At 68.9% G+C, this 27,780-nt stretch overlaps 6 protein-coding genes across 6 annotated transcripts; 4 read left to right on the forward strand and 2 right to left on the reverse strand.

Moving 5' to 3' along the window:
• Positions 1-74: 74 nt before the first annotated feature.
• On the reverse strand, positions 75-6,805 carry CHLNCDRAFT_142162 (hypothetical protein; the record flags this gene model as incomplete). Its single annotated transcript, XM_005850284.1, has 15 exons — positions 75-440; positions 579-661; positions 824-903; positions 1,068-1,213; positions 1,385-1,615; positions 1,793-1,889; positions 2,087-3,111; positions 4,080-4,213; positions 4,376-4,509; positions 4,642-4,696; positions 4,902-5,065; positions 5,229-5,371; positions 5,533-6,020; positions 6,176-6,543; positions 6,693-6,805. The coding sequence occupies 15 exons, from the start codon at positions 6,803-6,805 to the stop codon at positions 75-77; spliced, it is 3,627 nt and encodes a 1,208-aa protein (XP_005850346.1).
• Positions 6,806-7,065: 260 nt separating this feature from the next.
• CHLNCDRAFT_142163 (hypothetical protein) lies at positions 7,066-9,468 on the forward strand (the record flags this gene model as incomplete). The annotated part of the gene is made up of 6 exons (XM_005850036.1): positions 7,066-7,159; positions 7,241-7,462; positions 7,594-7,882; positions 8,032-8,101; positions 8,210-9,057; positions 9,144-9,468. 6 exons carry the CDS (start codon positions 7,066-7,068, stop codon positions 9,466-9,468), a joined length of 1,848 nt encoding a protein of 615 aa, XP_005850098.1.
• Positions 9,452-11,609, reverse strand: CHLNCDRAFT_34387 (hypothetical protein). Its single transcript, XM_005850285.1, has 7 exons — positions 11,462-11,609; positions 11,092-11,342; positions 10,893-10,961; positions 10,589-10,725; positions 10,253-10,410; positions 10,010-10,106; positions 9,452-9,824 (listed from the first exon to the last, which is right to left on the reverse strand). The coding sequence occupies exons 1-7, from the start codon at positions 11,570-11,572 to the stop codon at positions 9,637-9,639; spliced, it is 1,011 nt and encodes a 336-aa protein (XP_005850347.1). The 5' UTR covers positions 11,573-11,609; the 3' UTR covers positions 9,452-9,636.
• Positions 11,610-11,909: 300 nt separating this feature from the next.
• Positions 11,910-12,218, forward strand: CHLNCDRAFT_20419 (hypothetical protein; the record flags this gene model as incomplete). Its single annotated transcript, XM_005850037.1, has 1 exon — positions 11,910-12,218. One exon carries the CDS (start codon positions 11,910-11,912, stop codon positions 12,216-12,218), a length of 309 nt encoding a protein of 102 aa, XP_005850099.1.
• Positions 12,219-16,809: 4,591 nt separating this feature from the next.
• Positions 16,810-20,373, forward strand: CHLNCDRAFT_142166 (hypothetical protein; the record flags this gene model as incomplete). The annotated part of the gene is made up of 10 exons (XM_005850038.1): positions 16,810-16,951; positions 17,098-17,214; positions 17,353-17,414; positions 17,576-18,172; positions 18,317-18,424; positions 18,590-18,796; positions 18,979-19,170; positions 19,274-19,576; positions 19,738-19,915; positions 20,093-20,373. 10 exons carry the CDS (start codon positions 16,810-16,812, stop codon positions 20,371-20,373), a joined length of 2,187 nt encoding a protein of 728 aa, XP_005850100.1.
• Positions 20,374-21,273: 900 nt separating this feature from the next.
• CHLNCDRAFT_142167 (hypothetical protein) lies at positions 21,274-26,037 on the forward strand (the record flags this gene model as incomplete). Its single annotated transcript, XM_005850039.1, has 18 exons — positions 21,274-21,350; positions 21,438-21,668; positions 21,786-21,858; positions 22,030-22,160; positions 22,314-22,456; positions 22,621-22,720; positions 22,882-22,961; positions 23,132-23,217; positions 23,388-23,520; positions 23,662-23,733; positions 23,843-23,932; positions 24,053-24,170; positions 24,334-24,360; positions 24,695-24,869; positions 25,044-25,148; positions 25,273-25,339; positions 25,430-25,868; positions 25,947-26,037. 18 exons carry the CDS (start codon positions 21,274-21,276, stop codon positions 26,035-26,037), a joined length of 2,238 nt encoding a protein of 745 aa, XP_005850101.1.
• Between the last annotated feature and the right edge of the window lie 1,743 nt (positions 26,038-27,780).

Genomic DNA, 27,780 nt, shown 5'->3' on the forward strand with positions numbered 1-27,780 from the left:
GCATGGCATGGGGTGACGAAATAACTGTTCGTTCCAGTTGCCTGGAACATTTTGTTAAAAGAGCTGGGGTTGGGCTATGCAGGGGCTGGCTGTACGGCAGCCAGCCTGTCGGCGGCGCTGGAGGCCTCACCAAACCCAGTGGCTGCCGCCGCTAGCAATGGGTAGTTGAAGCTGATGCTGCGCCGCATGCCGGCGCCAGGCGTCTCCAGACGTAGCGTGCGCAGCGGGATCCCGTCGCTGCTCTTGCGCTTGGGCTCCTTGGCAGCGGCGCAGCTGCCACTGCTGCTCCTCCCCGCGGCGCCCAGCAGGTTGGTGGTGGTGCGGTCCGCGGCAAAGGCGCAATTGAGCAGCAGCATGCCCAGCTCCTGCAGCAGGTGCCCCGCTGTGGGGCGGTCCGCGGGGTTCTGGGACAGGCAGCGCATGGTCAGGTCGCAGACAGCCTGCAGACGGGGTGGGCGGGGTGCGGGTACACATCAGTGAGCGGTCCGGCAAGCATGTGTTTGCACGCTGCTGCCTACCATTGTCAATACCAAGCCGTGGGCCTTAATGCGCTGCCTACCCTACACACGCACACACACCTGCGGGCACTCCTCCGGGACCCTGGGCGTCCTCAGCCTGCCCCGCAGCGGCGTCTCGCCCGTCAGAATCTCCCACAGCAGCACTGCACAGGAGGGGCAGGGCGCGGCAGGACGGGGTGAGGTACCCGGCGCAGCCTGCGGGCGCTGCGGGGCGTGCAGCGGCAGCAAGCATCCCGGATTGGCTGGCAGGCACCCTTCTCCTCAGTGCGGCCCCTTGCCAGCAGGCACACAGGGCCCTGGCTCACCTCCATAGGAGTAGATGTCGCAGGCGAGGGTGCAGGCGTCGTCGGTACCGTTGGTATCCAGCAGCAGCTCAGGCGCCATCCTGCGCCAGGGCAGAGCAGCAGCGCGTGCGGCCGGGGTCAGCCCCTGGCCTGAGCGGGCCCTTTCTCTGCCCCTCTGCAGCTCTGCCCAGCCCCGAAGCGGGGGCGGCTGGGGCCGTGGTTTGGCTGGCACATGTGGCAGGCCTTGTGAGGCTGCGGGGCTCACCAGGCAAAGGTGCCGATGCAGCGGGCGTCAGCGGATGCGGAGCTCATGAGGTCCTTGTGGCGCGACAGTCCCACGTCAGACAGGCGGGCCTCGCCGGACGCGGTCAGCAGCACGTTCCCGCTCTTCACATCCATGTGAGTCACGCCCTGCATTGCCAGACGACGGTCGGAAGCCCTGAGCAACGCCGACCTGCACCTGCACCTGCACCTGCTATGCCGTGCCGCCTGCTTGCCGGAGCATCCTCCAGCCGCCCAGGCCAGCGTGCAGTCCACCCAAGGCGGCCTGCGGGCAGCACCGGGCCTCCGCCGGCCCCCCACCTTGCTGTGCAGGTAGTTGATGGCCTTGGCGGTCTCGTAGGCGATGCGCCGCCCGCGCCGGTACCATGAAAACAGGCGGTCGGTGCTGCCTGCCGCCGTCAGCTGCAGCGCGCTGTGCAGGTCGCGGCCCTCGCAGTACTCCAGCAGTACAACCCCCCTGTCCTGGGTCAGGGACAGGCCGAAGAAGCCGACGATGTTGGGGTGCCGCAGGTGCTGCAGCAGCAGCGCCTCCTGCAGGTGTGTGTGTGTGGGTGGGGGGTGGGGGGGTGGGCACAGGGGAGCCGCTTGGACACACAACACACGGTACTCAGCACACGGGAAGGGGACAAGCCCCGCGGAGCCGCCTTCCCTGGCCCCGCTGCCCCGCCTCCCAGCACATCATCTCACCCCCTGGGGCCCCCAGCGCACCGTGATGAACGATTCCCGCATCTCGGGGCTGCTGCCCACGTCAATCTCCTTGGCCGCCACCACCTCGCCGTTGAACAGCGCCTTGAACACGCGGCTGCTGCGGCACAGCAAGGCGGGGGGAGAGCAGAACCGCGGGTGACAAGCGGCGTCGACGGAGCAGAGCGGCAAGCGGGCAGCCGTACCCGTCTTCGCGTGCCTGCCCGCCTGCTGCCAGGGCATGCGGGCGGCAGGCGCAGGCCAGGGCGCTGGCGAGGCTGCTGCGTGCGTGGGCAGGGACGCGGCCTGCTAGCCCACCTGGCACCCGCGCCCAGCTGCTCCAGGCGGCCGTTGGGTGCGTGCAGGTACTCCACAGCGCACGGGTCGATGAGGGAGTGCACCAGCCGCATGGGCAGGCCCAGCCCCTCGCCGCTCAGCAGCACGTGGTCCGAGGCGGTGGAGTAGCGGGGGGAGGGCGTGGGGCAGCCGCAGCAGGCGTCGTCCCTGGGCGTGGGAGCGGCAGAGGCGGCCGCCGAGGCGGCGCCCGACGAGGCCTGGTAGGCCGCAATCAGCTGCATCAGCTTGGGCAGCGCCGACGCCTGCCGATCAAAGGTTCCCGAGTCGTTGGCGCTGGTGGCGGGGGTCAGCATGGGGGGCGTGTCCGCCTGCGGCAGGAAGCTGCCGCGCGCCTCCGCGGCCGCCGCCACCGCCGCCAGCGACCAGCGGCCGCACGTGCCGTCGTCGCCGGCCAGGCCTTCCCCCGACATCACCGGCGGCAGCGGCAGCGAGCGCAGGTGGCCGGCCATGGGGGGCGCGCACTGGCGCGGCGCCCGGGGGGGCCTGCCGCCATTGAAGCTGCTGCTGGCGTGGCGGGGGCTGGCGGGACTGGAGGAGCGTGGCGGGGAGAGGGAGCGGGAGACGGCAAAGGGCCGCCGCGCCGCTGCAGCCATGAAGGGTGAGGCGAAGGTGGGGCGTTCCCCGGGCGCCTGCGAGACTGGTGCGCCTGTCGAGGCTGGCTGCGGCTGCGCAGGGCCGTCGATGCTCAGGCTGGCCTGCAGGTCGCTTGGGGAGGGGCGGTCGCTGCAGGGTGCGGGGGTGACGCAGCCGCTGTGGGGCTGGCCGTCCAGCCAGCCGCTGCACTGCGGGCTGCCGCTGGCAGGCCTGCACGCCGCCTGCTGCGTGAGCCGCGCCAGGCGCCGCTGCAGGAGCAGCATGCGGGCGCAGCAGGCCGCCAGGGCCGCAGAAAGCACGGCTACCGCAACCGCTTGCCAGCTTGCTACTACCCCCGCAGCTGCCGCCGCCGCTGCTGCCGCTTCCGTGCCATTGGCAGCGGAGCAGGCTCCCTGCAGGCAGGAGAGGGGCAGGCATAGCATCCTGGGTTGGCTGATGGGCGGAGGGCCATGGGAAGTGCGGCCCAGCTCCACAGCTCCCTTGGGGGCCCCAGAGCGGCTGCAAGGGGCCGGTCCCGCGGGGCAAGGAGGCCAGGCTGACAAATTTTGTGCCGGAGGCCTCCCTCCCGCCTCCAAACGCATCTCAGTAGGCAGAGGCGATGTTGGCGGGTTTGGAGGGAAGGGCGGGCGGCGTGTGCTGGGGCTTCGTGCCCGCTGCCGGCATTACCACCCTCCAGAGGCCACTCCGGGCCTCCCTCATGGCTGAATCCACGCTCACCGTGCTGCTGGGTGTAGTGCTGTGCTCTGAATGCGATAGAGGGACGTGCCGTTGCAGAGCGGCCGCTGCGCAGATAGAGTGACTGCTCGCCAGCAGCGCCGCCAGAGCCGCTGCTGCTAAAAGTAGACGCGGTACAGACATGGCTGTGAGTTCCGCGTGGATGCAAGTGCAGACCGAACGGAGGGCCACTTGGGGACGCCGTGTTGGTGCCATCAATACTTTCTACCCGCCCCGTCCGGAAAAGTGACCGTTTCGGTCAAGCTCCTCCAGCTCCAAATCGCTCTCAACTGGACGGAAAGCACCTCTCTGGGCTTCCAGGGGCCCAAAGGAAGCTAGCGTACCCCCTTTAGCTGCTGAAATTCAGGAGGGCGGGCGGCCGAGCGGCGCCGCCACCCCTGTGCTGCCGCTACATTCTGTCCATTGCGTCAAAGGAAAGACAACCAGAGTGACGAAGGCTAAGAAAAGGCCAGGTGGAAGAAGAAGGGAAGAAGAAGAAAAGCAGTGCTGCGTATGCGTGGGGCATGTGCTGGCTCGCCGCAGCGGCAGGCGAGCAAGCCGGGGAGGGGAGGGAGGGCAGGGGAGAAGACACGGAGAATGAAACAACCGCAGCTCAGTCGTGCTGCGCTGCACGCATTGTGTGCACCTGCTGCACCCAGGGCAGCGCCGCCCGCACGGTGTGCAACCACGCCTCCTGCCAGCGGCACGCCTCCACATCCTCCGCCACAGCGGCACCCGCGTCGACGCCATGCTCGCCCGCAGCGCCGCCATGCTCGCCGGCTGCGGCACGGGGGACGCAGCAACAGCAACAGCAGCAGCAGCAGCAGCAGCAGCAGCAGCACCTCCGTTAAGATCTGGAGCCACAGGCCTGGCGGCCCGCAGCCAGCCTGCGGCCAGGCCAGCCGCTCATGTGGCATTTGCAGCCAGCGCACGGCTCCCCACCTGCCAGGCACCGCCGCGCAGGCTGGGCCGACCCCAGGCCCAGGCGCCGCAAGGAGCGGCAGCCCTGCAGCGCCGTGGCCACATTGGTGGCCGGGTTGCCGCACAGCTCCAGCTCCGACAGCTGGCTCAGCTGGCTGCAGGCGGGGGAGGGGGAGACCAGCACGGGCGCCACGACGCAAGCGATCAGTCAAGCGGTCAGTGTCATTGGCACCCCAGCTGGCGGTGGGCTGAAGCTGGGCAGCACAAGCTGCGCCCATCACACTCACCCCAGGCGTGGCAGGCGCACCACGCTGTTGCGGGGCAGGCCCAAGTAGCACAGGCCTGGAGGGCATGGGGTGGAGAGGGGGGCGAGCGGGCAGTGAGAACCGGGGTGGGAATTGGCAGGTTATGCCCTTTTCAGCGCATCTCGATCTTGCCGTGGCGTGGCACCAGCTGGGCTGCACAACCACGCCATCCAACTTGGCACGGGGCAGGGCTGGGGCCCAGCTGCTGCCAAGCCGCGCCACCACCCTGCCGCTGCCCGCACCTGTCAGCTGCGGCACCTGCTCCGGCAGGGCCAGCAGGCCGCAGCTGGGCAGGTCCAAGCGGGTCAGAGTGGGTGCCAGCTCAGCCAGCTGGTCGGGCAGGTGCAGGCTGTAGAAGCTGCGCTCCCAGGCCAGGCCGCTGATGCGCAGCTCACGCAGCGGCAGCCTGCACCGCACGCACGTCGAGGGCGGCAGTGGGCCAAGCCAATGGGACCCGCCATGCCGTCACGGTGGTGTTCATGACAAGCCCAGCCAAACACACATGCCACCGCAGGCAGAGGGCCTGCCGGAGCTTCCCAGCAGGCGAGCAGGCAAGTCCCCAGCCCCACCTGCACCACGATGGCGGCAGGCTGGGCAGGCCCACGCAGTCCAGGTGCAGGCGGGCGAGGTGGGGCAGCGCGCCGCTGGGCAGCTCTGGCAGCTGGGACCAGGCGCTGTTGGGCGGGTCTCCATAGTACACCGCCCCCTCCATCTGCGCATAAGGGGAGGGCAGCAGGAGATGGAGGGGGCGGCGAAAGGAAAGCAGCCCTCAAATGCAGGCAGCCGAGCCAGGCGGGCAGGGGCTGAAGATTGGCCTCTCGCTCACAGGCCAACCCACAACAGCATCCACCTCCGCCCAGCCCCGAATCGCACCCTGATGTGCAGGCTGGTGAGCGTGGGCAGGGCCAGCAGCTGGGGCGGCGGCTGCCGCGCGCTGTGCTCGCTCTCCTCGTAGCGAAGCTCCAGCAGGCCCGGCAGCAGCGCCAGGCTGGACCACAGGGCCGCTTGCTCCCCCGGCGCCGCCCGCACATGCGCGAGCGCCACGCTGCTGAGCTGGCACAGCGCGCTGGCCGCGGGCGGCAGCGGCGCCACGCACACCTCTGCCGCCGAGGCGCGCCCGCCCAGCAGGCGCAGCTCCCAGCTGCGCAGCTGCCGCAGGCGGGCCAGCCCGGCCAGCTGCAGCCGCCCGTCGTGCTGCTCCACGCTTTCCACCCCAAGCGCCAGGTGCCGCAGGCCCGGCAGCCCATCCGCGACGCTGCCCAGCACGCCTGCCAGCATGCGGTAGCCGCTCAGGCTGAGGCAGCGCAGCGGCAGGCCGCGCAGCTGCTCCACTAGCAGCTCGGCGGAGGGGCCGGCCGTCACTGCACAGCGACGGCAGCGGCAGTGGCAGGGAGGATGGAGTTTGTGTGCTTGGTGTGCCAGCCGGCCCACAGAACAAGTTGGGATGCAGCCCGCAACAGCTCCCGTGGTTGCGGCAAGGCAGGTGCCAGCCTTACGGCCGCAGCAAACCGCCCACCTGGGCCGTTGATGCGCCTGCTGAGGCAGACCTCCCGCAGCCTGGGCAGCGAGCGCAGCGCCGCCACATGCTGCGCCTCGGCGTTGTGCAGCTCCACGCAGCTCAGCTGCGGCAGGGGCTGCGCCTCCAGCAGCGCCGAGGCAAACACGCAGCCGTAGGCGCCAAAGTCGAGCACCAGGGCTCTCAGGCCCTCTGCACGCTGGCGCAGCACGCGGGCCGCCGCTGTGGTGAACTCCAGGCGGCTGCTGTAGATGGGCCGCCGGCTGAGCCGCCCGCCCAGGTGCGACGCCTCGTCCACCGCGAGCCGGGGGCACAGCGCGGCATCGATCAAGAGTTTGAGCCGATGGCAGACCAGGCGCAGCGCTGGCCTACAAGGGGATACAGATCGATCGTTTTAACACAACATAGGCAATGGCGGGTTGCGGGTGCGCACGCGGGCGGTGGCGGAGCGCTGAAAGCTCCATCAGGAGCGCCCAACCGCTGCCATCCCTGTTCCATCGCCTCCAATGCCACGCACAGCTGCTGTTGAGGCACGTGGGCAAGGACGAGGAGGCAGGGGCCGTCGGGGAGAGCCAATAGCTGCGCCTCCACCTCCGCCGGTCTGCCCGATACCCCTCCACCAACTTCCATGGCTGCAATCAAGTCGAGCGGGTTGTCGAGCGGGGCCTGCGAATGGCCCCAGCCACTTTAGGCAAACCCCGTGGCGTGCCTGCTGCCTTATTGCGCCCTGGCTTTTTGGCCCGATTTGCACCCGTGCCGATTGGATTGGACATTAATCATCATATTGCTGCAGATGGCGGGTGTGTAAACGCATGTTAGCGCTGCGGCCAACTTTCTGCCAACGAGTCAGGCTCTGCACGCCCCGTCTGGGCCCAGGCCTTCACAACAGAATGGCAGCAACTGCTGCAGGGCCTGCCGCAGCACCGCCTCTGGCGGGCACCGCCCGCCGACCACGGGTCGCGGTCATCGGCGCCGGCTTTGCGGGTGAGAGCAGGCCGCGAGCTCCCGGTCTCCTGGCACACCGGCAGCGAAGAAGGCAATACAACTGCCTTCTCTCGCCTGCAGGCCTAGCCGCCGCGCTGACGCTGGAGCGCTCCCGCTGCTGCGACGTGGTGGTGCTGGAGGCGAGCGGCCGCACCGGCGGACGTGCCTGCACCCAGCGCCTGTCTCCCGAGCTGGCTCTGGAGCTCGGGGCCACATGGTTCCACGGCCTGGGCAGCGATGGGCAGCCCAACCCCGTGTTCCGGCATGCTGTGCAGCAGGGCCTAATTGGGAGCGCGCCAGAGGGTGAGCGGAACAGCGGCTGGGGACGCCACTGGCGCCCGCATGCACGTGCACGGCCGGACAGCAAATAGCGCCGCCCAGCCCACCTGCGATTTAAAAACAGAAACAAAGGTACCGTGCCTACATGCACGCAGGCGAGAAGTGGTGGAGCTCGCAATTCCTGCTGCCGGGCTCCAGCCAGCCCCTCAGCAAGGCGCAGCAGATTGCAGTCACACACGCCATTGCCGCCTGGGCAGAGGCGGTGGATGAGCTGCCGCGGGATGCCGCCGGCACCACCGCCGACCATCTGAGGGTGGCCTGGCGCCGGCTGCTGGCCTCTGGCCGCGCTCCGGAGGAGCTGGAGGAGCTGGCGCAGCGGGCGTGGCGGTGGCGGGAGCACCTGCAGAGAGCCATGGACGGATGTAACAGCACCGCGGAGCAGAGGTGGGCGGGTGGGTGGTGCTGCTGTGCCTGTGGCCTGCATGCATGGTTGGATGCCGTGCGCACAGAGCCTGCTGCAGCCTGCCGGTCGTTGCCACCACCCTGCCTTTGCCTCCCTTTGCCCGCCTTTGCCTGCCCGCCTTTGCCTGCAGTGCCCAGGGGCTGGCACTGTATGAGGAGATGGCCGGCGGCGTTCACGCCCCGCTGCCGGCCGGCATGCAGGTGCCCTGGGGGATCGCCAGCTGCCAGGTCCCGCCGCCAGCCCCCCCCCTGCTGCTGTGACATGCCCTCGCCACCCCTGGCGCCTCCCGTTGCGGCCGACCCCTGCAGGCGGTGGCAGAGGGATTAGCAGCTCAGCTAGGCGACGTGCGGCTGGGCCATGCGGTGTCTCGCATCACGTGGGGCCGTCCTGGGGGCGTCACCATCGCCTGCCGCAACGGCGCCACTGTGGAGGCAGACGCCGCCATTGTGACTGTGTCTCTGGGGGTGCTCAAGGCACAGCACGGCACGCTGTTCGACCCGCCGCTGCCGCCGGCCAAGCAGGCGGCCCTGGAGCGCCTGCAGATCGGCACCGTGGACAAGCTCTTCCTGGATTTCACCCCGCCAGGCATGCCTGCTGGCACCAGCAGCACCAGGCAGAGCAGCAGCAGCGGCAGCAGCAGCAGCGGCGGCAGCGAGGGCCCTGTCGTGTCGTATGCCCTGCTGTGGGCAGGCCCCTGGGATGCGGCCGCCAGCGGCAAGGAGCACGCGGCGGGCAGTCGCGCGGCGGCGCCGGCGACCAGCGAAGATGAGGCGCAGCTTCCGGAGTGGGCCAGGGGGGTGTTCAGCCTGCGCTTTGGAGGGCCGGAGGTGAAGCGGTGCCAGCAGGCTGCCGACCAGCAACAACCGGTTGGTGCTCACGGTGTCGGTGACGGCACAGAGCAGCAGCAGCAGCAGCAGCAACAGCAGCACGAGCTGCAGCCGGAGGAGGAGCCGGCAGAGAGCGAGTTTTCGCCCTGCTCAGAGGCGGCACAGCCCACCTGCTACCAGGCCGTCGCCTGGGTTACAGGGGCTGCAGCAGCGGCCATGGAGGCGGCCTCCGATGAGCAGGTGCTTGCTGCGCTGCGCCAGCTGGCGACGTTGTTCCCGCAGCTGCAGCTGCCGCCTGGCGCCAGCTGGGATGCCGTCGAGCTGCACCGGTGAGCGAGCCTCCGGGTGAAGTGGGCTGTCCCGCGGCTGTTTTGGGCGGGGACACCGATGCATGCTGTGCCCGCTGCGCCTGCAGGTCACGCTGGGGCTCAGACCCGCTGTTCAGGGGCAGCTACAGCTACCTCGGGGCAGGGTCAACCCCGGCTGACGTGGCAGCCCTGGCGGCGCCCTTGTTTGCGCCAGCAGGCGGCAGCGGCGGCGCTGAGGCCAGCGGCGGCGCTGAGGCCAGCGGCGGCGCGGCCCCTGTGCTGATGTTTGCGGGGGAGGCCTGCCACGTGAAGCACATTGGCACGATGCACGGCGCGTATCTAACAGGGAGGCACCAGGCGGAGCTGCTGGCGGCGGCGCTGGCTCCAGAGGCTGTGGAGCTTCCACAGCAGCAGCAGCAGCCCCCGATGTAACATAAAACCATGCCAGGGCAACGAGAGGCAAATGAAATGCAAGTGCAATGAAATGACCAATGTCAGAGTGGAGCTGCCGGTGCCATGCCTGTCGGGCCTGCTCACCCACTCCCCCACGAGCGGGCACAGCGCCTGGGCCACCCAGCCGGCCAGCCGCATGCCTGCCTGCTAGCTACCCAGCCCGCCCACAGCATCCAGCAGGTTCTGGACGGGCCCCTGCCGCGTCACTGCAGCCTGCGCCGCAAAGCCCAGCCACGCCACCATGGCCAGCCGCCCGTTCTTGATCTCCCGCACCCGCATCGCCTCGTACCGCTCCGCATCGCCCGAAAGCTGCAGCGGGTCAAACAGCCAGCCGCCTGCACGGGGCACCCACAGGGCGCAGGCAGGGAGCTGAGGGCGGCGGGTGGGGGTGGTGAGGGGCCATCCCCGAGCGAACAACAGCAAGACAGCCTGGCTGACACACCAGCAGCGCCCAGCTGGTGCCATGGCAAACAAAGCGCCAGCCCCTGACGGCGAATCGCGCGCCCGTCCCACTCCGCACCTGGGTAGTTTTTGTCTCCCGGCAGGAAGACGCCCAGCGGCTCCAGGGCCGAGATGCCGCAGGCCCGGGCATACTCCGGGCCAAACATGAGCAGCACCTGCGACCACCGGGCCACCAATTTGCCTGGCGGGGCGGCAGGGCAGGCAGCCAGCCCTGGCGCGGCAAGCCAGCTGCCTGCTCTCCGACCCACCACACACACACACACACACACACACTACACACTACAACACCCGGCCCACGCACCTGGCAGAAGGCGATGATGGCCACGCCCTGGCCGCCCGCCACCCTCAGCCCCGGTACGCCGAGGTACGCCAGCTCCTCCCCCGTGGTCAGCTTGGCGTACCCCACATTCCACCACCGATCCTCCAGAAAGGTGGCAGACCCGGCCAGCTGCAGCAGCTCTGCGGGGCGGGTGCCGGGGCAGGCGGGGCGGGGCCGCATTGCGCACGTGGAGCGGGTGGGGTGGCCAGGCGCTGGGATGCTGGGCCGGGCTGAAGGTGACAGAAGCACGTGCATGTCCCGCAGCGCTGCCGCCGCCGCCGCTGCATGCAGGCCGCGGCGTGGCGGCGGCGCGCCCACCTGGCACCACCGCCCCCAGCGCGCCCAGCATGGCCCAGCGCGCGTGCAGCAGCTCCAGCTCCACATACCGGTCCAGCTTGGCAGGGTCGCGCCCCAGCCCAGCAGGGTCCCACCCATAGTCGCCAGGCAGCTCGCCGCTGCGGCAGGGCGCAGAACCAGCAGGCGCAGTCGGCGGCCAAGGGTGGGAGGCAGGCGGCAAGCGCAGGCTGGGGGGCGGCAGGTGGTGGCAGCCAGGGAGTGTGGCGTGCATGGCCACGGCTCATCAATCCCGATCAAGCCAGCAGCGGTGAGCCGTGGAGCTCACCTGAGGTGCTGCGGCGGCTGCGTGCTCAGCGGGCCCAGCCACAGCGGGCGGGCGGCGCCAAACCATGGGCTGCAGGCGGGGCGGGCAGCCACGCACGGGGGTGGTGTCATTCAGTCAGTGGGCTGCTGCTGTGAGCCTTGCAGGCAGGCCCTGCTCCACCGCTGGGGCCAGACGGCAGACCAGCGCGCCCGACCCGCACCTCTGCTGCCGCGCCGCCCGCCGCTCGGCCTCCTGCTGCGCCGCCTGCCTGCGCAGCAGCGGCTTCTGCGCCTCCAGGCCAGCCAGCAGGTCCTTGCCCAGCTTGCTGTCGGCCAGCGCCTGCACCGCCACGAAGGGCAGCGCGGAGAACAGCACCAGGCCGCCGACATCCTTGACAGCCTCCAGGCTCAGGCTGGCGCTGGGCTGGCAGGACAGCTGCCGCTGGCGCCGCGCCAACCGCCGCTGTGCTGCCTGCAATGGAGTGGGCGCAGCGGCGGGTGAGCACGGGCTGCCGCCACAGGGCATGGGAGGAGCGAGGCGGGGCCGGGCAGGCGGCGGCGGCGGGGCGCAAAGATGGCGAGTGGCTTCACCTGTCGGCCCACCTGGGCCTCTCGCCATCTGCTTTGGCTGTGAAAGAGGACGGCTTTTTTGACATTGAGCCGCGGTGCAGTGGCAGAGTTGGTGCGGCTTGGCAGGGCCATTGCGAGAGGAGCGAGCGGTTTTGCAGCAGCTTCGATGTGTCAAGATGGATGCTTCCTGGCGCGATGATTGGTGGGTTTGAACGCCGCCATCCATGTACGGATGAAGTACAGCGGGCCTCCGTGGGCCTTGGACATGCTCGACCCAACCTCGTTGGAGCCTGCCTTACAGGTGGCTCGCCTTGGAGTGGCCACTGCTGCTGGAGTGCACACTCCACCCACCAACACATCCAGGCAGAGTGCTGCTGGAGAAGACCTCAGCCACAGTGTGGCTGCCAGCACAGAAGCAAACCAGGCTGCTGGGCTGCGAGGCCTGGCATGGCGGAATCGGCGGCACACAATGCGCGGCAGCTGCCGCCGGCGCTGCAGCCGCCGGCGGATCTGGTGTTGGGTCTGGCGCATCGCTCTCCCAAGTACCTGCCCTGCAGGCAAGCAGGGCTGGAGCTGCTGCTCTCGGCCTCCACCGGTTTGGGCAGCCGCCAACCTATGTTATCTTAAACGCAGGTTCCTGTACGACGACAAAGGAAGCTCCTTGTATGAGCGGATCACTGGCCTGCCCGAGTACCTGCCGTACCGCACCGAGCAGCAGCTGCTGGTGCAGCAACACATGCCGCCTCCATCGCGGCACACCTGCCCCCGGGCGGCGTAGTGGTGGAGCTGGGGTGCGGCGACAGCAGCAAGACAGCCATCCTGCTGGAGGTTGCGATGCGCGGGCGGCGCGGCGCGGGCCAGCTGCGCTTCTGCGGCGTCGACTGCTCGGCAGAGGCGCTGCGCCAGACGCAGCGCAACCTGCGGCGCCTGCTGCCGCAGCTGCCTGAGGAGCAGGCAAGTGCTGGGTGGGTGGTGGGCAGGACTGCAGCCAGCCAGCCAACCTGGTCCACCTCGGCTGCCAGCAGGATGTGCGCAGCCTGCTTGTAGCAACCATAAGCACATTTCTGATGAGCCCCACGCTCCACCCAGGCTTTGACCGACTGCCCTACCTCGCACTGTACTGCACTGTACCGCACAGGTGGAGCTGTACACGGCAGAGTACCTGGCGGGGGTGGCTGCGGTGCGGCGGCGCCACCCAGACGCGCTGCTCACCTGTTTGTGGCTCGGCAGCTCGGTGGGCAACTTCAGCGGCGGCGAGGCCGCCAGCTTCCTAACTGAGCTGCGGCGCGTTGCTGGCGAGCGCTGCCAGCTGCTGCTGTGCACCGACCTGTGGAAGGATGAGGGGGTGCTGCGCAGGGCGTACGACGACAGCCAAGGTCGGTGGACTGCGGGGTACCGGAGGGGCCGAATGCGAAGCAGCCTGCTGCACCCTTTCCAGCCAGCGCCCGTCAAACCTGCATGGAGCCCTGAGACAGGCTGCTGGCTGGGCGTTGCACCTCCCACCGCCTGCAGGCGTGTCGGAGGCATTCATCCTGAACGGCATGCACCACGCGCTGGGCACGGTGGGCCACCCCGATGCGTACTGCCAGGGCCTGTGGCAGTACGGGGTGGTGGTGAACAGGGAGCTCAAGCAGGCGAGCCTGGCCGCTGGGGCTGGGGTGCACAGCCCTCCAGCATGCATGCGCCGGTCGCTGCATCAGGCGTAGGCTTAGGGACACGGCACATGAGCTGAACGGTATGGAATCAGTGGGCTGGCTTATGGCGTATGGACCTGTAGCAGCCTATCGCCTGAGCTGCAGGTGGAGATGTATGTTCGGGCGCAGCGACGGGTGGCGGATGTGCTGCCGGGCGTGCATGTGGAGGAGGGGGAGCGCGTGCTGGTGGAGATCAGCCGCAAGTTCACGCCAGACGGTGAGGCAGCCCCCCGCCCTGGCTGTGGCAGACTGGTGCAGGCATCATGAGGAGCCCTAGACGTTAGGCAGGCCGCTTGCTGCCCTGTGAAACCGAACAGGCCCTGGAATATTAATGTTGCCCTCTTCCCTGCCCACCAGCTCACCTGCCCTCAACACTGTCGACGTGCGTGCAGCGGTCGCTGGCATGGCGTTTGAGGCTGGCTGGTGCCCGGGCGCCGCCTGGGGCAACTGCGCCTACCGCATGCAGCTGCTGCTGACGCCCGAGCTGGCGCTGCAGCGCTGCTGGCGGGACACAGACAGCCTGTTCAGCGGCATCCGCGACTGGCAGGCGCAGGTGGCTTGAGTCGCCAGGCTCTGCCTCGCAAGGCATGCTGGCTGTCTTGCTATGCTTCGATGCAATACCGCGGCGTGTGGCACCACCCTGCAACATCTGGTGCTTGCTCTCTTCCTGGCGCATGCTGTGCAGCCCATCGGGCTTCGCCATCCCTTCTGCTTCTATTTTGGACACGTGGCGGCCTTCAGCAGGCTCAAGATGCTGCCACAGGCAAGCGCTGGCTGGGGCGCGCCACGGGAGCCACGGCCCTCCAGCATGCCGCTTGCTGCCATCGTTTGTGCAGGATGCCGCTTCTGAGCTGGACTCCATGCTAAGCCGAGGCATCGACCCGCCCGTGCTGGACCCAGCGCAATGCCACAGCCACCCGCCTGTGCCGCCCAGCTGGCCCAGCCGGCAGCAGCTGCTGGGGTATGTGGCTGCGGTGCGCCAACAGCTGCTGGCCGCTGCCCGGCAGGGGGTGCACGCCAGCGCGACGGGCAACAGCAGCGGCTCGGCAGGCGTGGACATGCGCTGTCTGTGCATGGCGCTGGAGCATGAGCGCATGCACCAGGCAAGTGGCGCGGCGCACGCAAGACGCCCCACCTGCTCCTGCATCTGTCTCATTCTAGCTTTATGCATGCAGCATGCTCAGATCTCACCTCGCCGATGGGCCTGGCGCAGGAAACTCTGTGCTACATGCTGGCGCAGCAGCGCAAGGCTGACGCCGCTGCCACGACCAGCGGCCAGCCGGACGCTCTCCCGGCCTCCACTCCTGCTGGGCACGGCGGTGTTGGTGTCAGCCTGCCGGCTGCCGACAGCAGCGGCGACGGGCTGCTGCACGAAGCGCCCAGCGCTGCGGATGTGCCTCCTTTCTACCTGGAGCAGTGCAGCTACCTGAGTGCTGCTGTGCCGCCGGTCGCCTCCCCATCATCCCACCCAGCGCCGCTTGTCTGCAGCAAGAATGGCGCTGCTGACACGCAGCCCCTGGTGCCAACCACGCCGGCCAAGGCTTCAGAGGTTGTGACCAAGCAGCTGGCGGCTATGAGGGTTGGCGGCCAGCTGGCCCAGTCGCCCGCTCCCCGCACCGCTGCCCCTAGCAGCTCCACGCCCAGCTCCACGCCCGAGGGTTTTGTGCTTGTCATGGGCGAAGAGGTGAGAAGAGGTGCAGCTGCTGCCTTGGGCCGCGTGGGGGACCAGCCCGAAGCTGGTGTGTTGCGCAGCACTGCTGCCTGACTCCCAGCAACCCCTGGTGGCATCCCGCTGTGCAGGTGCAGCTGGGGGTGGACCCGGCGGGGGACCACGGCTTCCTGTGGGACTGCGAGCTGGGGCGCCTGGCCCCCCCGCCTGTGGGCAGCCTGCTGGTGGCCGAGGCCGCTGTCACCGTGGCCCAGTTCCGCAGCTTTGTGTTTGAGGAGCGGGTAGGGCCAGGGCGGGGCGATGGGCGTGTGGCTGTCCAGGATGCCGAATCAAACGGCTGTGCTGGCTGCTGCTGTGACGTGCCATGTGCCTGCGCTGGCTCTTCACACAGTGCGGGCCGGCTGGCGTGCCGTGCAGGGCTACGAGCGGCCAGAGCTGTGGGATGCAGGAGCGTACCGCCACCTGCAAGCCAGCAGGCGCAGCCTGCCGGCGACCTGGTCCCTGCTGGGCAGCGCTCCCACGGCAGCTGGTGACCCCGCAACTGCCAGTGGCGCCGCGCTGCACCTGTGGGTGCACCTGCCTGAGGGCAGCTACTGCTGGGAGGAGGTGGCCTGCTGCCCGGTGTATGTCAGCCAGGCGGAGGCGCAGGCCTACTGCAGGCTGCACGGCGGGCGGCTGATGACGGAGGCCGAGTGGGAGCTCGCGGTGGGCAGCGATGCGGTGGCCAGCGGCGCCCTACGCCAGCTGGAGGCCGGGGGCTGGGAGTGGACTTCCAGCGTCCTGGAGCCGCTGCCAGGTGAGCGACAGCAGAGCTGCAGCGTGAGGGTGCGTAGGGTGCATGGCCCTGGCAAACACCGCCTCGGTATGCCACCCTTCAAGTTGGCTGGCCGCCGCCGCCGCCGCCACTTGGTAACACTTGTGCCGCCGTGCTGCTGGCCATGTGCAGGCTTCCAGGCCGACCCCCTTTACCCAGAGTACAGCGTTGATTTCTTCGATGGCCAGCACTATGTGCTGCGCGGCGCCAGCCCCTACACTCACCCGAGCATGGTGCGGCGCAGCTTCCGCAACTGGTACCAAACGCTCTACCCCCACGCCTTTGCCAAGTTCAGGCTGGTGCGGGACGCGACGTAGACAGCACCGGCAGACATTTGAACTAGAGACTTTTGAACTAGAGATTTCGAACTAGAGATTTTTGAAACTAGAGACTGATACATTGCATATGATAAACTAGCGATGATATGACTTGCACATGACTTCCCTACCCCACGTGGCGGGCGCCGCTGCCCCGCCTTCACCTGCCTTTTGCGGTTGATTTTAAGCTGGACAACATGTAAAGAACCCCCCTCGTCGCTGGACGACGCAACGGGCAGCAGGCATCAAACCAACTGAAATGCATTCAGTCTACTGGCGCCTGCCGGTCGGCTCGGCGCCTGCCGGTCGGCCTCGGCGCCCGCACGCGAGGCGCCGCCCGCGCCCAAGCCTTGCACACAGCCGTGCACCAGCGCCCTTCCAGGGTAAGCCCTGTAAGCAGCTCCACATAGCACGCCCTTACAGATTCACTTCAGCTTCTGAGCCGGGAGAAGCGGCGCTGCAAGGGTGCCACGCGCTGGCCAGACAGGGGCCCGGCTTGCAGAAGCCCAGGCATCGGGCCTTGACGCCATGTTCAACGTCCTTGGAGGGCGCCTTAGCAACCCCTTCCTGCAGGCCAGATGGCACAGTAGCAGGCGGACGTCCCCTGCTACCTCGGCAGCTCCTGCATGTCCACTCCAAAACTAGCTCATTTTTTTTTAATTAGCTTGCACACAGCAGGCCCTACCACTTCCCACAGCTGCAGACCGTGCTGCAACGCCGCCCAGGCCCCGCCTCCTGAGTCCAACCCCTAGCATGGCCAGGCCCCGCCTGCTCTAGCCACAGCCACCCGCTCCCAGTGCACTCCAGCAGGCGCAGGGCACCGGCGAGGCCCAGCACCTCGTCCCCCGCGGCCCGCCGGGCAATTCACCCTCTACATGGACATCGCGGCGTCCGTGGCGGCCGTGGTGGACAAGGCCCGCACCAGTTGGCTGAAAAATGCAGAAGTGTTGGAGCTGCTGGAGGGCTTCGCAGGGGCGGGTCTCGCAGTCTGCCAGGAGCCGCCCGTGAGGCCAGCAGGTGCGTGCTGGCCGGCTTCATGGCGGCCGCAGGGACGGAGAGGGACCGGGGCCGGTCGAGCATGGCTGCCATGGCGCCCCCGCTCCGGCGGCGCGGTCGTGTGGCGCACGCCGTCCGTCTGACGGCCCTGCCTCGCTTCTGTGCAGGCGGCCAGCTCTTCCTCTTTGACAGGCGCATCTGCCGCTTCTTCCGCCGCGATGGGCACACGTGGCGCAAGAAGCCCGACGGCAAGACCATCAGGGAGACCCACGAGAAGCTGAAAGGTGCGGTGCGGTTGTGTGCGGTGCGGCCCTGCAGGCTTGCTGCCCCTTGCTCTCCCCTGCACCAGCCTGCCTGCCTGGCTGCGCATCCGGCCCTCGCTGACGTCTGCGACGCCATTTTCCGCGCCCTCCCTGCTGCAGTGGGCAATGCGGAAACGCTAAACTGCTACTATGCACATGCCGACCAGGAAGATGGGCTGCAGGTGCGCTGGGGAGCAGCAAGCAGCAGCAGCAGCAGCAGCAGCAGCGGGGTGGGGCGGCCTTGCCTGTGCGAGGTGTTATGGCCCCTCCACATGAATGCACAGTACCTGCCTGAAGCAGTCGCCCGCGCGGCCTCCCTGCCCCTGCCCTCCCGCCCCCGCAGCGCCGCTGCTACTGGCAGCTGGACCCAGAGAAGGAGCACATCGTGCTGGTGCACTACCTGTGCTGCGCCAGCAGCCGCGCCGGCACGCAGCGCGCGGCGTCGGCTGAGCTGGCGGGCGACGTGGCGGCGGGGTGCACGCCCCGCCCGCAGCGCGCCTCGCGCCAGCAGCACCGCCGCGCCTACTCGCCGCCGCCCGGCGCGGCGTCGGCGGCCGGCGGCCGCCGCCGCGGCGCCAGCCAGACCAAGCTCTCCCCTCTGGCCACCGCCGCCTCCCTAGAGAGCGACCTGGTCAGCCAGGGCAGCGGGGAGACGGAGCTGCCGCTGGTACAGGGCATGACGCTGGAAGCTGCCGCTGCGCTGCCCTCTCTGGCGCAGCAGTATGCGATGCAGCAGCAGGCGGCGGCCGTCGTGCAGCAGCAGATGCAGCTGCAGCAGCTGCTGCAGAGCGGCGGCAGCGGCGGCAGCGGCTCCGGCAGCGGCGAGTTCGATCCCTTTGCGCTGCCCGCGGTGCCGGAGCACCACCGGCCGCTGCCGGGCGTGCTGTACACAGACCAGCGCGTGGCCACGCAGCTGTCGGCAGCAGCCGCCGCGCAGCAGGTGGGTGGCTGCAAGGAGGCTGCTGCCGCCGCCGCCGTTGTGGCCCAGTCTGCCGCGGCTGCGGGTCCAGGGCCCGAGCGGAACGGGCCCACTGAGCACGCCACCCACACCCGTGCCCTGCCCTGCGCCCCCTGCCTGCTGCAGGCCTCGGTCCACTCCCCGCTGCTGCCGCCGCGGCCGCTGATGAAGCAGGAGAGCTTCCAGGCCGACCAGCACAAGGCTCTGTTCCGAGAGATGTCGCTGGGCATCCAGGTGGGGCTCGGCTGCCCCGCTGGCAGGCGGCCAGGCGCCTGCACCCCACCGCCGGCGCTGCCGCCGCGCTGGAGCGCCTCGCGCGCCCGCCTCCCGCCCCGACGCCAGCCCGCGCCGGCTAGCCGATGCCTGGCCTGCCCCCGCCCGCGCCCTCCCTGCCTGCAGCGCGAGGCGACAGAGGAGGGCGGCTACTTCCTGGGTTCGCCGGGCGAGCCGGACCCTCTGGGCACCGACAAGGCGGCAGCCAGCACCCCCGGCCCCGACCTGGCCGCCCTGCTGGCGTCGCCGCCCCACGGCGGCCACCGCCGCAGCTTCAGCCGCCAGGGCTCCGGCCTGTCCCGCCTCATCAGCAAAAACTGGGAGAACGATGTGGTGAGTGGCGGTGGGCGTGGGGGAGGAGGCATGTGTGTGGGGGTGTGGGCGGCCGGAGCCAGCTGCGCGCCGCACGGCGGAGCCCGGCGAGCGAAACGCAGGGTTGCGGGAGTTGCACGCCTCCCTTCAGCTCTGCTCACCGGCCCCTTCCCCTTCCCTCCCGCCCCTGCCCCGCGTAACAGATGGAGATGATGCTGCCTGACGTGGACTCCGACATCAGCGCCTATCCCATGGAGCGAGTGGTGGTGGAGGTGGCGCAGCGGCCCAGCAGCCCCGGCTCGCGCCTCTTCGACCAGGCCGGCATCGCCTTTTTCGGCAGCGCACACAGCGCCGCCACCGCGGTGCAGCACGCGCTGGAGCCCTCGCCGCTGGGCGTGCCCGGCCTGGCGCCCGCCGACGAGGCGGCGGCGGCCACGCGGCGGCGGCGGCGGCGCCGCCGCCGCCGCGCGCCACCTCCCCTTTGCCAGCCCCGCCCAGCTGGCGCCCGGCGGCGAGTCGCCGCTGGAGTTTGCTGCGGGGGAAGCGCACGCCAGGGCGCAGCGGCCGCGCCTGGCGCGGGTGTCTGGCGCGGGCATGCCTCGCAGCGGCAGCCACCCCCATCTGGCGCACCTGGCCAAGCGGCCCGGCGGGGCCGGCGCCGAGGCGGGCAGCGAGGAGGAGCGGCGCAAGGAGCGGGTGGATGCTGCGGCCGTCGCCGCCGCCTATGCCGCGCAGGAGCACCGCGACGAGAAGCTGGCGGCGGTGCGCAGCCAGCGGGCGGCCAGCAGCACGGAGGCAGAGGTGAGCCCCGGCGCCCGCCTGCCCGCCTGCTCCTGCTGCGCCGCGCGCCGATGAGCACACACGGCAGGTGTTGCTGCCTGGTGGGGCCGTCCTGGCTTTGCTGACGGGAGCGCGTGGTGCCCCTCACACTGCCCTCCCTTCTTTCCTCCCTCTGCCAGCAGGACACGCTAGAGATGATTGATGTGCCCGAGAACCTGCAGCGCCTCAGCTCCTTCCTGCACCGCGGCCCCGCCTCGGGCGCGCGCCTGACGCTGGGCCGCGAGCTGGCGGCGGCCGAGGCGTCTGCGGTGGCTGACCTGGAGCTGGAGGCTCGCAGCCTGCTGAAGCACATGAGCATCGGTGAGGCCCCGGCTGGGCTGGGCGTGGGGGGATGGCCTGGCGGGGCGCGGCGACGGCCTGGCAGACAGCTGGCGTCTGGTCGGCAGCCTGGAGAGCCAAAAAACAGGCTGTGCGTTTGCTGACCGGCGAGTGTGCCTCCTGGTCTCCCCACCCCCTACCCCCCGCGCGCGCCTGCAGACGAGGTGGACGCGGTGGCTGCCGTGCGGGATGCGGCCAAGGAGCTGGAGGTGATGCCCACCATCTACGCCGCGCCCAGCAGCGAGCTGGAGGCGGCCAGCGGCGCGCCCAGCCACCGCGACAGCCAGTCGGAGGAGCTGGGCAGCCGGGGCCACTCGGCGACCAGCCTGCTGGACGGCCTGCAGGTGGCGACGTCGGGGGTGGCGGGGCAGCCGCTGGACCCCATTGCCCAGCAGCTGCAGGCCGCCATGGCGCAGCACGCCGCGCGCCAGGCAAGGTGACGCCCCGTGCCCCGCGGCCCCTCCTCCTCCCCGACTGCCAGTTTTGACCGACCCAACAACTCAATCACACGCACCCCACCCCCCTCAAATAGACCCTCGCCACTGCCACGGCCGGTAGCAGCGTGCATTCCCGTTGCCGCGATGCCTCTGCCTCCCTCTTTTTCCCCAAGCCCTGCCCTATTGCCTGCTTGGCCCCGCTCGAGCTGCCGTGTTTTGTCTTTCTCTGGGGTTGCTGCCTCCTGGCTCATCTGCCGCAACAGGCAGTGCGGCTGTGCACCGCGCCCTCCAGCTCAGCAACTGAGCCCCCCCCACCCCTCGAGCACACTCCACAAGCAGTCGGCTCTGTTGTTGTGCCAGCGGCGCCCTTTTCCGCGCGCCTGCTTCGCACCGCAGCACTGCCATTTTGATTTGTCCCCCCCGATCTGTCCCTTCCATCAAACTTGCTTGCCCCCGCTGAATATTGTTTCCACGAATCGCACAGGCGCCCAGTGTACCTGCCCCCTGCGCCGCCGCCCGTATGCAGCGACCCGTAGCGCGCTGCCCTCCATAGTGTTCTCGTGCCGCCCCATTCATTGCCTCCCTGTAAATTTGTACAGACGAGCGTCTCAGGGACCTGGGGGAGGGGACATAGGAAAGTGGGCACACTGCAGAAAGTGGGCAGAAGGGTTCTCGTGCCGCCGCCAGCTCCGCCGCCGCCAGCTCAGCTCCTGTCCAAGAAGAAACAGGTGGCGGAGAGCGGGCTCAGGGGCGATCGACGCTCTATGTGTCGCGCCAGCCCTCTTTTGGGACTTTGCTTTCGCCATGTCGGAGCCCTCACGAATGCCAAGGAGCGCATGGCCCCAAGCGGGGTCGCCCGTGCCCCTCACCCTTGGTCAGAGACGCATCCAACCATTTCACGAAATGTCGCTGCAGCGCCGCACCCAGTGGGCACTGGCGCTGGTTGGTAGCGGGCGGGCGGCGCTGGCGGCACTGGCTCGGTGAGTCGCCCTCCATCTCTCCTCTCCCGCCCAACCCATGCATCCGCTCATCCTGGTCCTCACCTGAACAGTTGCCTTACGCTGCAGGCGTGTGCTGCTGTCGGCGGGGTGGTGGCTGGCCGCCGCGCTGAGGCGCCCGCGCCTGCAGCGCCGCCTCCCCTTCACGCTACGGCGCTGGCACCTGCTGCTGGGCTCGGTGTTGGCCTACAAGCTGCTGCGCTCGGGGTGCACCGCTGTCTGGTCACTGCTGGGCAGCTGGGGGCGGCGGGAGGAGAAGCAGCGGCTGCAGCGGGCGCTGCGCTTTGCTTCCAGCTACAGGTGCACCGGCGCCTGCATCTGGCATGCTGCGTTGGCAGCATCGGCATCATCGGCAGCATGGGACCTGCGCGCTGCAGCCCAAGCGTCGGTTGTTTCTGCTGCCCTGCCTGCCCGCAGTGAGTGGGTGAAGGATGCCGTGGCGCTGGACGAGATGAGCAGCAGGCGGTGCCAGGCTGGCTCTCCCAAGGAGGTGGGGTGTGCCGCCAGGCGCTGCCAGTGACCCACCCATGTCATGTGTGGCGCCGCGCATGCACACCACTGTGCACCCGCCGCTCCTGCCGCCTCCCTGAGAATCACCCCAGACCCTCCATTTTCTGACCCCCTCCCTTTCCTGCCACCCTCCCCGCCTCTGCCGCCGCAGGTGCGCAGCCGGCGGCAGCTGCAGCAGCGGGCGGCGGTGCTGGCCAAGCTGCGGGAGAGCGGCGACATCACGGGGCTCAGCTTTGCGCTGCGCCTCGACTACCTGCGCCAGGCGGGCAGCGCAAGCACCAGGTGGGGCGCACCGCCTGGTGCCCCGCCTCGCAGCTCCTGCTGCGCACTGTTTGCTGCCAGGCCCCTGGTGTGGCTCCACACCACTCTTCTCCGGTGCCTGCACATGCCACTGCGTGGCACCTGCCTGCCTGCCACCTCTCATGGCCCTTGCAGCGCGCTGATGGAGGCGGCGGGGCACTGCCCGGTGCTGCCGGCGGCGGTGGAGCGGTACATCGAGGAGGTCAAGCGCTGCCTGCACCACATCGCCAGCTGCCCAGGCGCGGGAGGGGTGGCTTGCCGGCTGGCTTGCCGGCATTGTGGGCCGTATGTCGCTTGGTCACTTGAGGGCCGCGGGTTCTGAGCGCCAGAACACTGCGCAGCCTGTGGGAGCCGCCGCCATCTGCTCCTTCCTGCTTGGCCCCCTGCCACCCCCACCCCAAACCCCCACCTCCACCCCTACCCCCTGCCTCTACCGCCGCAGACATGGCTCTGGAGGACCGGCTGGCGTTCCTGCGGGAGCTGCGACATGCGTACGGCCGCACTGGCCTGGTGCTCAGCGGCGGCGGCAGCTTTGGCTTCTGGTGAGGCGGCAGCCTGGCGCGGCGCGCCCCGGCATGGTGGTGCTCCCTGGCCCGCCCTCGGCGCCATGGCGATACCATCAACGAATGGGTCTTCTTTCGTCAGCCTGTCGGCGCCGACCAGGCCTCGCCCTACCCCTGCCCCCTGTCCCTGCCCCCTGCAGGCACTTTGGCGTGGTTCGGGCGCTGCTGGATGCCAACCTGCTGCCGCGGGTGGTGTCAGGCAGCAGCGCAGGCTCCATCGGTGCGAGGGTACCCCTGGCTCCGCTGCTGTGCGGCGCTGTGACCGTGGCGTGCCTGCCTGGCTGGCGCGGCGCGCCCCGTGCCGTCTGGTGGCTGCCAGGCTGCTGACTCGGTAGGGAAGCGCGGCGGCGGCACCCATCCCGCGTCGTGCCCTGCGCGCCCTTGCCGCAGGCGCCTCGCTGCTGTGCACACGAACGGACGAGGAGGTGCATGCGCTGGTTGCAGACTTCCCTAGGACCAGCGGCCTCGACTTCTTTGTGAGTGCCACCCGCCCCGTGCAACAACAGTGTTGTCCGTGCCACGCCGCGGTGCCGAGCCGCTCCGCCTCGAGCCACTCCGCCTCCTGCGAGGCACAGCAGTGGCTCCCTGGGTCCCTCGGGTCCTGCCGCCACCCACCCCGCTGCCGCCGCCGCTCCCGCTGCTGCAGGCCAACAACAGCAACTCGGCACTCATGCGCCACCTGCTGTCCAGCGGCTACATCCAGGACCATGGCTTCTTTGCCGGCAGGCTGCGCAAGCTGCTGGGAGACCTCACGTTCCTGGACGCGTACCAGCGCAGCGGTGCGTGTGCGGGCTGTTGGCCAACTGCTGCCTGCTGCTCAGCACTGCTGCTGGTCGCTGCGAGGATCCTTTCACTCAATGGTGTGTGGCAGCAGTTCATCCAACCACACAGCTGCTCCTGCACCAACCTGTGCCGTGCAGGGCGCATCCTGAGCATCTCGGTGACGGCAGCAGACACCAAAGAGCCATCCCGACTGCTCAACTACCTGACAGGTCTGGCCTGAATATTCTGTGCCTGTTGGCGCCTGTTGGCTGTTGAATGGGTCTAGGCCCGCCCCTCATAACTGATCTAACTGCCCGCCTGGCCTGCCTGCCCGTGCAGCTCCCAACGTCCTCATCTGGTCGGCGGTCGCCTGCTCCTCGGCATTCCCCTTCCTCTTTGCACCGCAAGACCTGCTCGCCCGTGACGCCGGTGCGCTGCGTGCTTGCTGTTGGTCCTGGGTGGGCAGGGGAGGCCGCGCCGCACCACAGGGGCATGGCTCAGCATTGCAGCTCAATTCCAACGTCATGCTGCCCCCCGCTGCCGATCCAGCTGGCAACATCGTGCGTTTCTCCGAGATGGGTGCGGCGCAGTCGCAGCGGCGCTGGTGCGATGGCAGCTTGGAGGAGGATTTGCCGATGAGGGGCCTCAGCCAGCTGTTCAATGTCAAGTGAGTGGGGGCCTTTCTGGGGCACGAGGGATGGGTTCTATTTTGCACAGGAACATGTGCAGAGTTCTGATAATGTCAGTTTGGCTGGTGGCGGCGGTGGTCATTTCTTGGCTGCCAACGGCACTGAGGCGCCCACTGCTCGCCTTGCCCTGCCCACCTGCAGCTTCTTCCTGGCTTCCCAGGTGCGCCTGTGCCAACCGCTCCCGCCCTGCTGGCAGCGCCACTCCGCCAAGCGCACTTGCCCGTGGTGTTTGCATTTACAGCATGCGCTGCCTGGTGGCACGGCGTGCCCAGCGGCCTCCCTCCTCTGCTGCGTGCTGCAGGCGAACCCATGGATCATCGGCATTGTGTCCCTCAAGAACCTGCTGCCTCTTGCCATGGGCAGGCTTCTGGAAAGCGAGTTCAAGCACAGGCGGGTCACAAGGGCGCGGGCTGGCAAAGGGGCTGGGCGCCTCTGCCATCCAAGCAAGCGCCTTCCCAAACCCCCAGGCTTGTCTGCTCCCTCCGCCCCATGCCCCCTGCAGGTGCCAGCAGCTGCTGGCCGTCTGGCCCAACACCCGCCTCCTCAAGATGCTGTCCCAGCCGTGGGAGGGCGACATCACGGTGGCGCTGCCGCCCACCGCATTCCCCCTGGGCAAGGCAGCCATGAACTTCACGCAGGACGACATCTGGGAGGCAATGCGACACGGCCAGCAGGCGGTGTGGGCCAAGCTGCCCGCCATTCAGGCACGCCAACCCCGCTGCTGGGCGCTGTGGCGCAGCCCGCGAGCCAGGACCCGCACCCTGGAGCACCGTGGGCCGACCGTGTCGCCTCCTCCCCACCCCACTGCCGCCAACCCCACCTCGCACCGCCCTTCTGTTGTGTTCCCGCAGGCTGCCTGTGCCATTGAGATATGCATCGAGGAACTGATGCAGCGGATCGCGCTGCAAGTGCGGCAGCAGGCCAAGCTGGAGAGGGCAGCGGTGCAGGCAAGCCAGGTGTGCTTGCCATGCCGTCCCGTCACGTGCTGTCATGCACGGCATCTTGCCTGCTGCCCTTTGGCTTGCGTTCAAACGCTCTGCCACTCCTCAGACATGTTTCCTCCTGCCTGTCTGCTTGCAGCGACGGGCACTGGCCGGCGGCGGCATGAGGGGCTCCCTGCCATCCTGGCTGCACATGCCTTCGCTAGGTGAGCCCTTTGCTCCTGTGTGCAGCCAGAAGCAGTGTAATAGCTGCGGAGTCTCTGCATCACGGCTGCTGCTCCTGGTGTTTTTTGCAGGGCTGCCCACGGTTGATTCGGAGTGCAGCCTTGCCGCCAGCGCACGCCCCGAGAGTGCAGCCAGCCTGTACCCGGCAGGGCAGGAGGCAGGCACCGCCGCGGTGGCAGGCAGTGCGCACGCATGGGAGGGGCAGCCGGGCGCGTTACGAGGCCTACGCCGGCACCCAAGCAGCTCCAGGAGCAGCAGCAGGGAAGGCAGCGGGCATGCCGGCAGCGCAGCGCGGGTTGCCCTGGGGATCCCTGTGGCGGCGTTAGACGGGCAGGCGGCAGCCGAGGCCGCCGCGGCTTGCGGTGTGCAAGCCACGGCAGGGCAGCTGGCGGTAGCAGGCGTTGAGGTGGCTGCCGAGGCGCTGGCAGAGCTGGAGCCTAGCACCCCGACGGCACAGGTGGTGGATGAGGGGGCGGCGACAGAGGAGGGGGAGCTGTTTGAGAGCCCCAGGTATGTGTGGCGGGGTGGGGTTCTCATTGCGGGCACATCTATGCCACTGCCCACTTGCATGTGTTCCTTGGCCTGCAGCCAAGCATGGAAGGACTTGGTTGTGCTCAGCGGCATCAGCGCAGCTGCGGGCGGGCAAGGGGCGGGCTCCCTGGACTCATTTGCCTACTGACCGAGCCCCGCCTCAGAGCGAGGCTCATTTGCACAGCTGTTCCCTAGCTCGATAGCACGCCTCCGTTGGTGCATCCTGCATTCACCAGGGTTGTATGGGATCATGGGAGTGCTCTGCTGAGTTGCATACATGAAAGGCATGGCGCGACACATTAAGGCGGCTCGAGGGGACTTGTGGCACATAAATCCACCTGGGAGATTGAAAAAAGAGCCACTCAAAGCGTAAAACTTCAGAAAAGCGAAAAAGTTTGTCCTGCTGTGCCTGCTGCCACGTGCTCCCGCGACAGCATCTTACAGCCGCCGCCGCGCGCCTACAAACAGCACATACATAGCAGGTTCAGACTTTTGCCACGCAGGCGACGAGAGGCGGCGTCGGTGCGTAGGGGAGCACTTGTGCACGAGGATGGGGTGCATAGGCAGCAAGTCTGCGGTGGAAGATCAGAAGAAGAAGCCTCCAGGTGCGATCCGCACGGCCGGCTGGCACCCGCCGGCCAGGGTTGAAGGCATACGTCGGGTGCGGCGGCGGCGGCGGCGGCCTCCATTCCACCGCCGCTCGCGTGGGCGCTGGGAGCTGGCTAGTGACTGACCCAGCCCAGCGTGCTTTGCAGATGATGATGAGGTGGTCAAAGATGCCAGCATGGCAGAGCAGGATGTGGCGGATGTGGCGGTGGCGGCGCCCTGGGCGGATGAGAACCCGTCGTCGCGCGGCCCCCTCGTCGGCTTCCGCCACACCTCGGGCCTGCGGGTGGGCGTGATAGAGGTGAGCGCAGCCGGGCCCAGGCAGGGATCGCTGCGCATCCCAGCAGCTGCCCCGCCGCCGCCGCCAAGTAGCCTGCACGCATGTGCCTGCTGCTGTGGCGGTGCTGGCAGCTTGTGCGCCTCTGGGCCCTCCACTCACCCCCCCGCCTGCCTGCCTGCCTGAGACAGAGCAAGGAGACGTCTGTGACGCTGCTGAACGACTACATTGTGCTGGGGGCTCTGGGCAAGGGCACGTACGGCAGCGTGAAGCTGTGCTACAGCATGCAGGACGACAACCTGTATGCACTCAAGGTACCGCCTGGGACTGCCTGGTGCTGCCAGCTTGTTACAGCCCAGCTGGATGCGCCATGCCGCCCTTCTGCAGCCAGAGGGGGCAAGAGGGGGATGGGCGTTGCCGAGGCATCGCGAGCTGCCGCCAGCCAGCCTGCCAGCCCGCCGACGAGAGCTGCACGCTGGCCATCGCAGGTGCTCCAAAAGGCACAGCTGAAGCGGCAGATGCTGGGCCCGCGCCCCAGCAGCAACAACGTGCCGGCCCTGGACATGCTGAGGTGCGCGGGGCTAAGCTGTCGGGCGGGCTTCTGGCCCCAGCGCTCCTTTGGCCGCAGCACTTTGCTCGCCTGGGCTGGCCCGAGTTGCCCCGACCCCTGGCCCCACTGCCTGCCCTGGTTGGCCCTGGGACGCAGGCGGGAGGTGGATGTGATGCGGTCCATGAACCACCCCAACCTCATAAAAATATTCGAGGTCATCGAGGCAGACAGCAAGGTGGGCTGGGGCCGTTTGCCTCCCGCTAGGAGGGAGCCGGTGCGGGGCCAGCAGCCCGAGGCACGGCACCGCCAGGCCTGCCGCTTGGCTGAGCTGCCTGCTGGGCGCCCCCTGCCCTCCCTGCGCAGGTGGTGCTGGTCCAGGAGTATGCCGAGGCGGGGCCGCTGCAGCAGGTGAGCGGCAGGCCCTGCCGCTTCTCCGCCAGCCCGCCCGCCTCCTGTTG

The sequence above is a fragment of the Chlorella variabilis genome (genome assembly GCF_000147415.1).
Source record: "Chlorella variabilis unplaced genomic scaffold CHLNCscaffold_4, whole genome shotgun sequence".
NCBI lineage: Eukaryota > Viridiplantae > Chlorophyta > Trebouxiophyceae > Chlorellales > Chlorellaceae > Chlorella > Chlorella variabilis.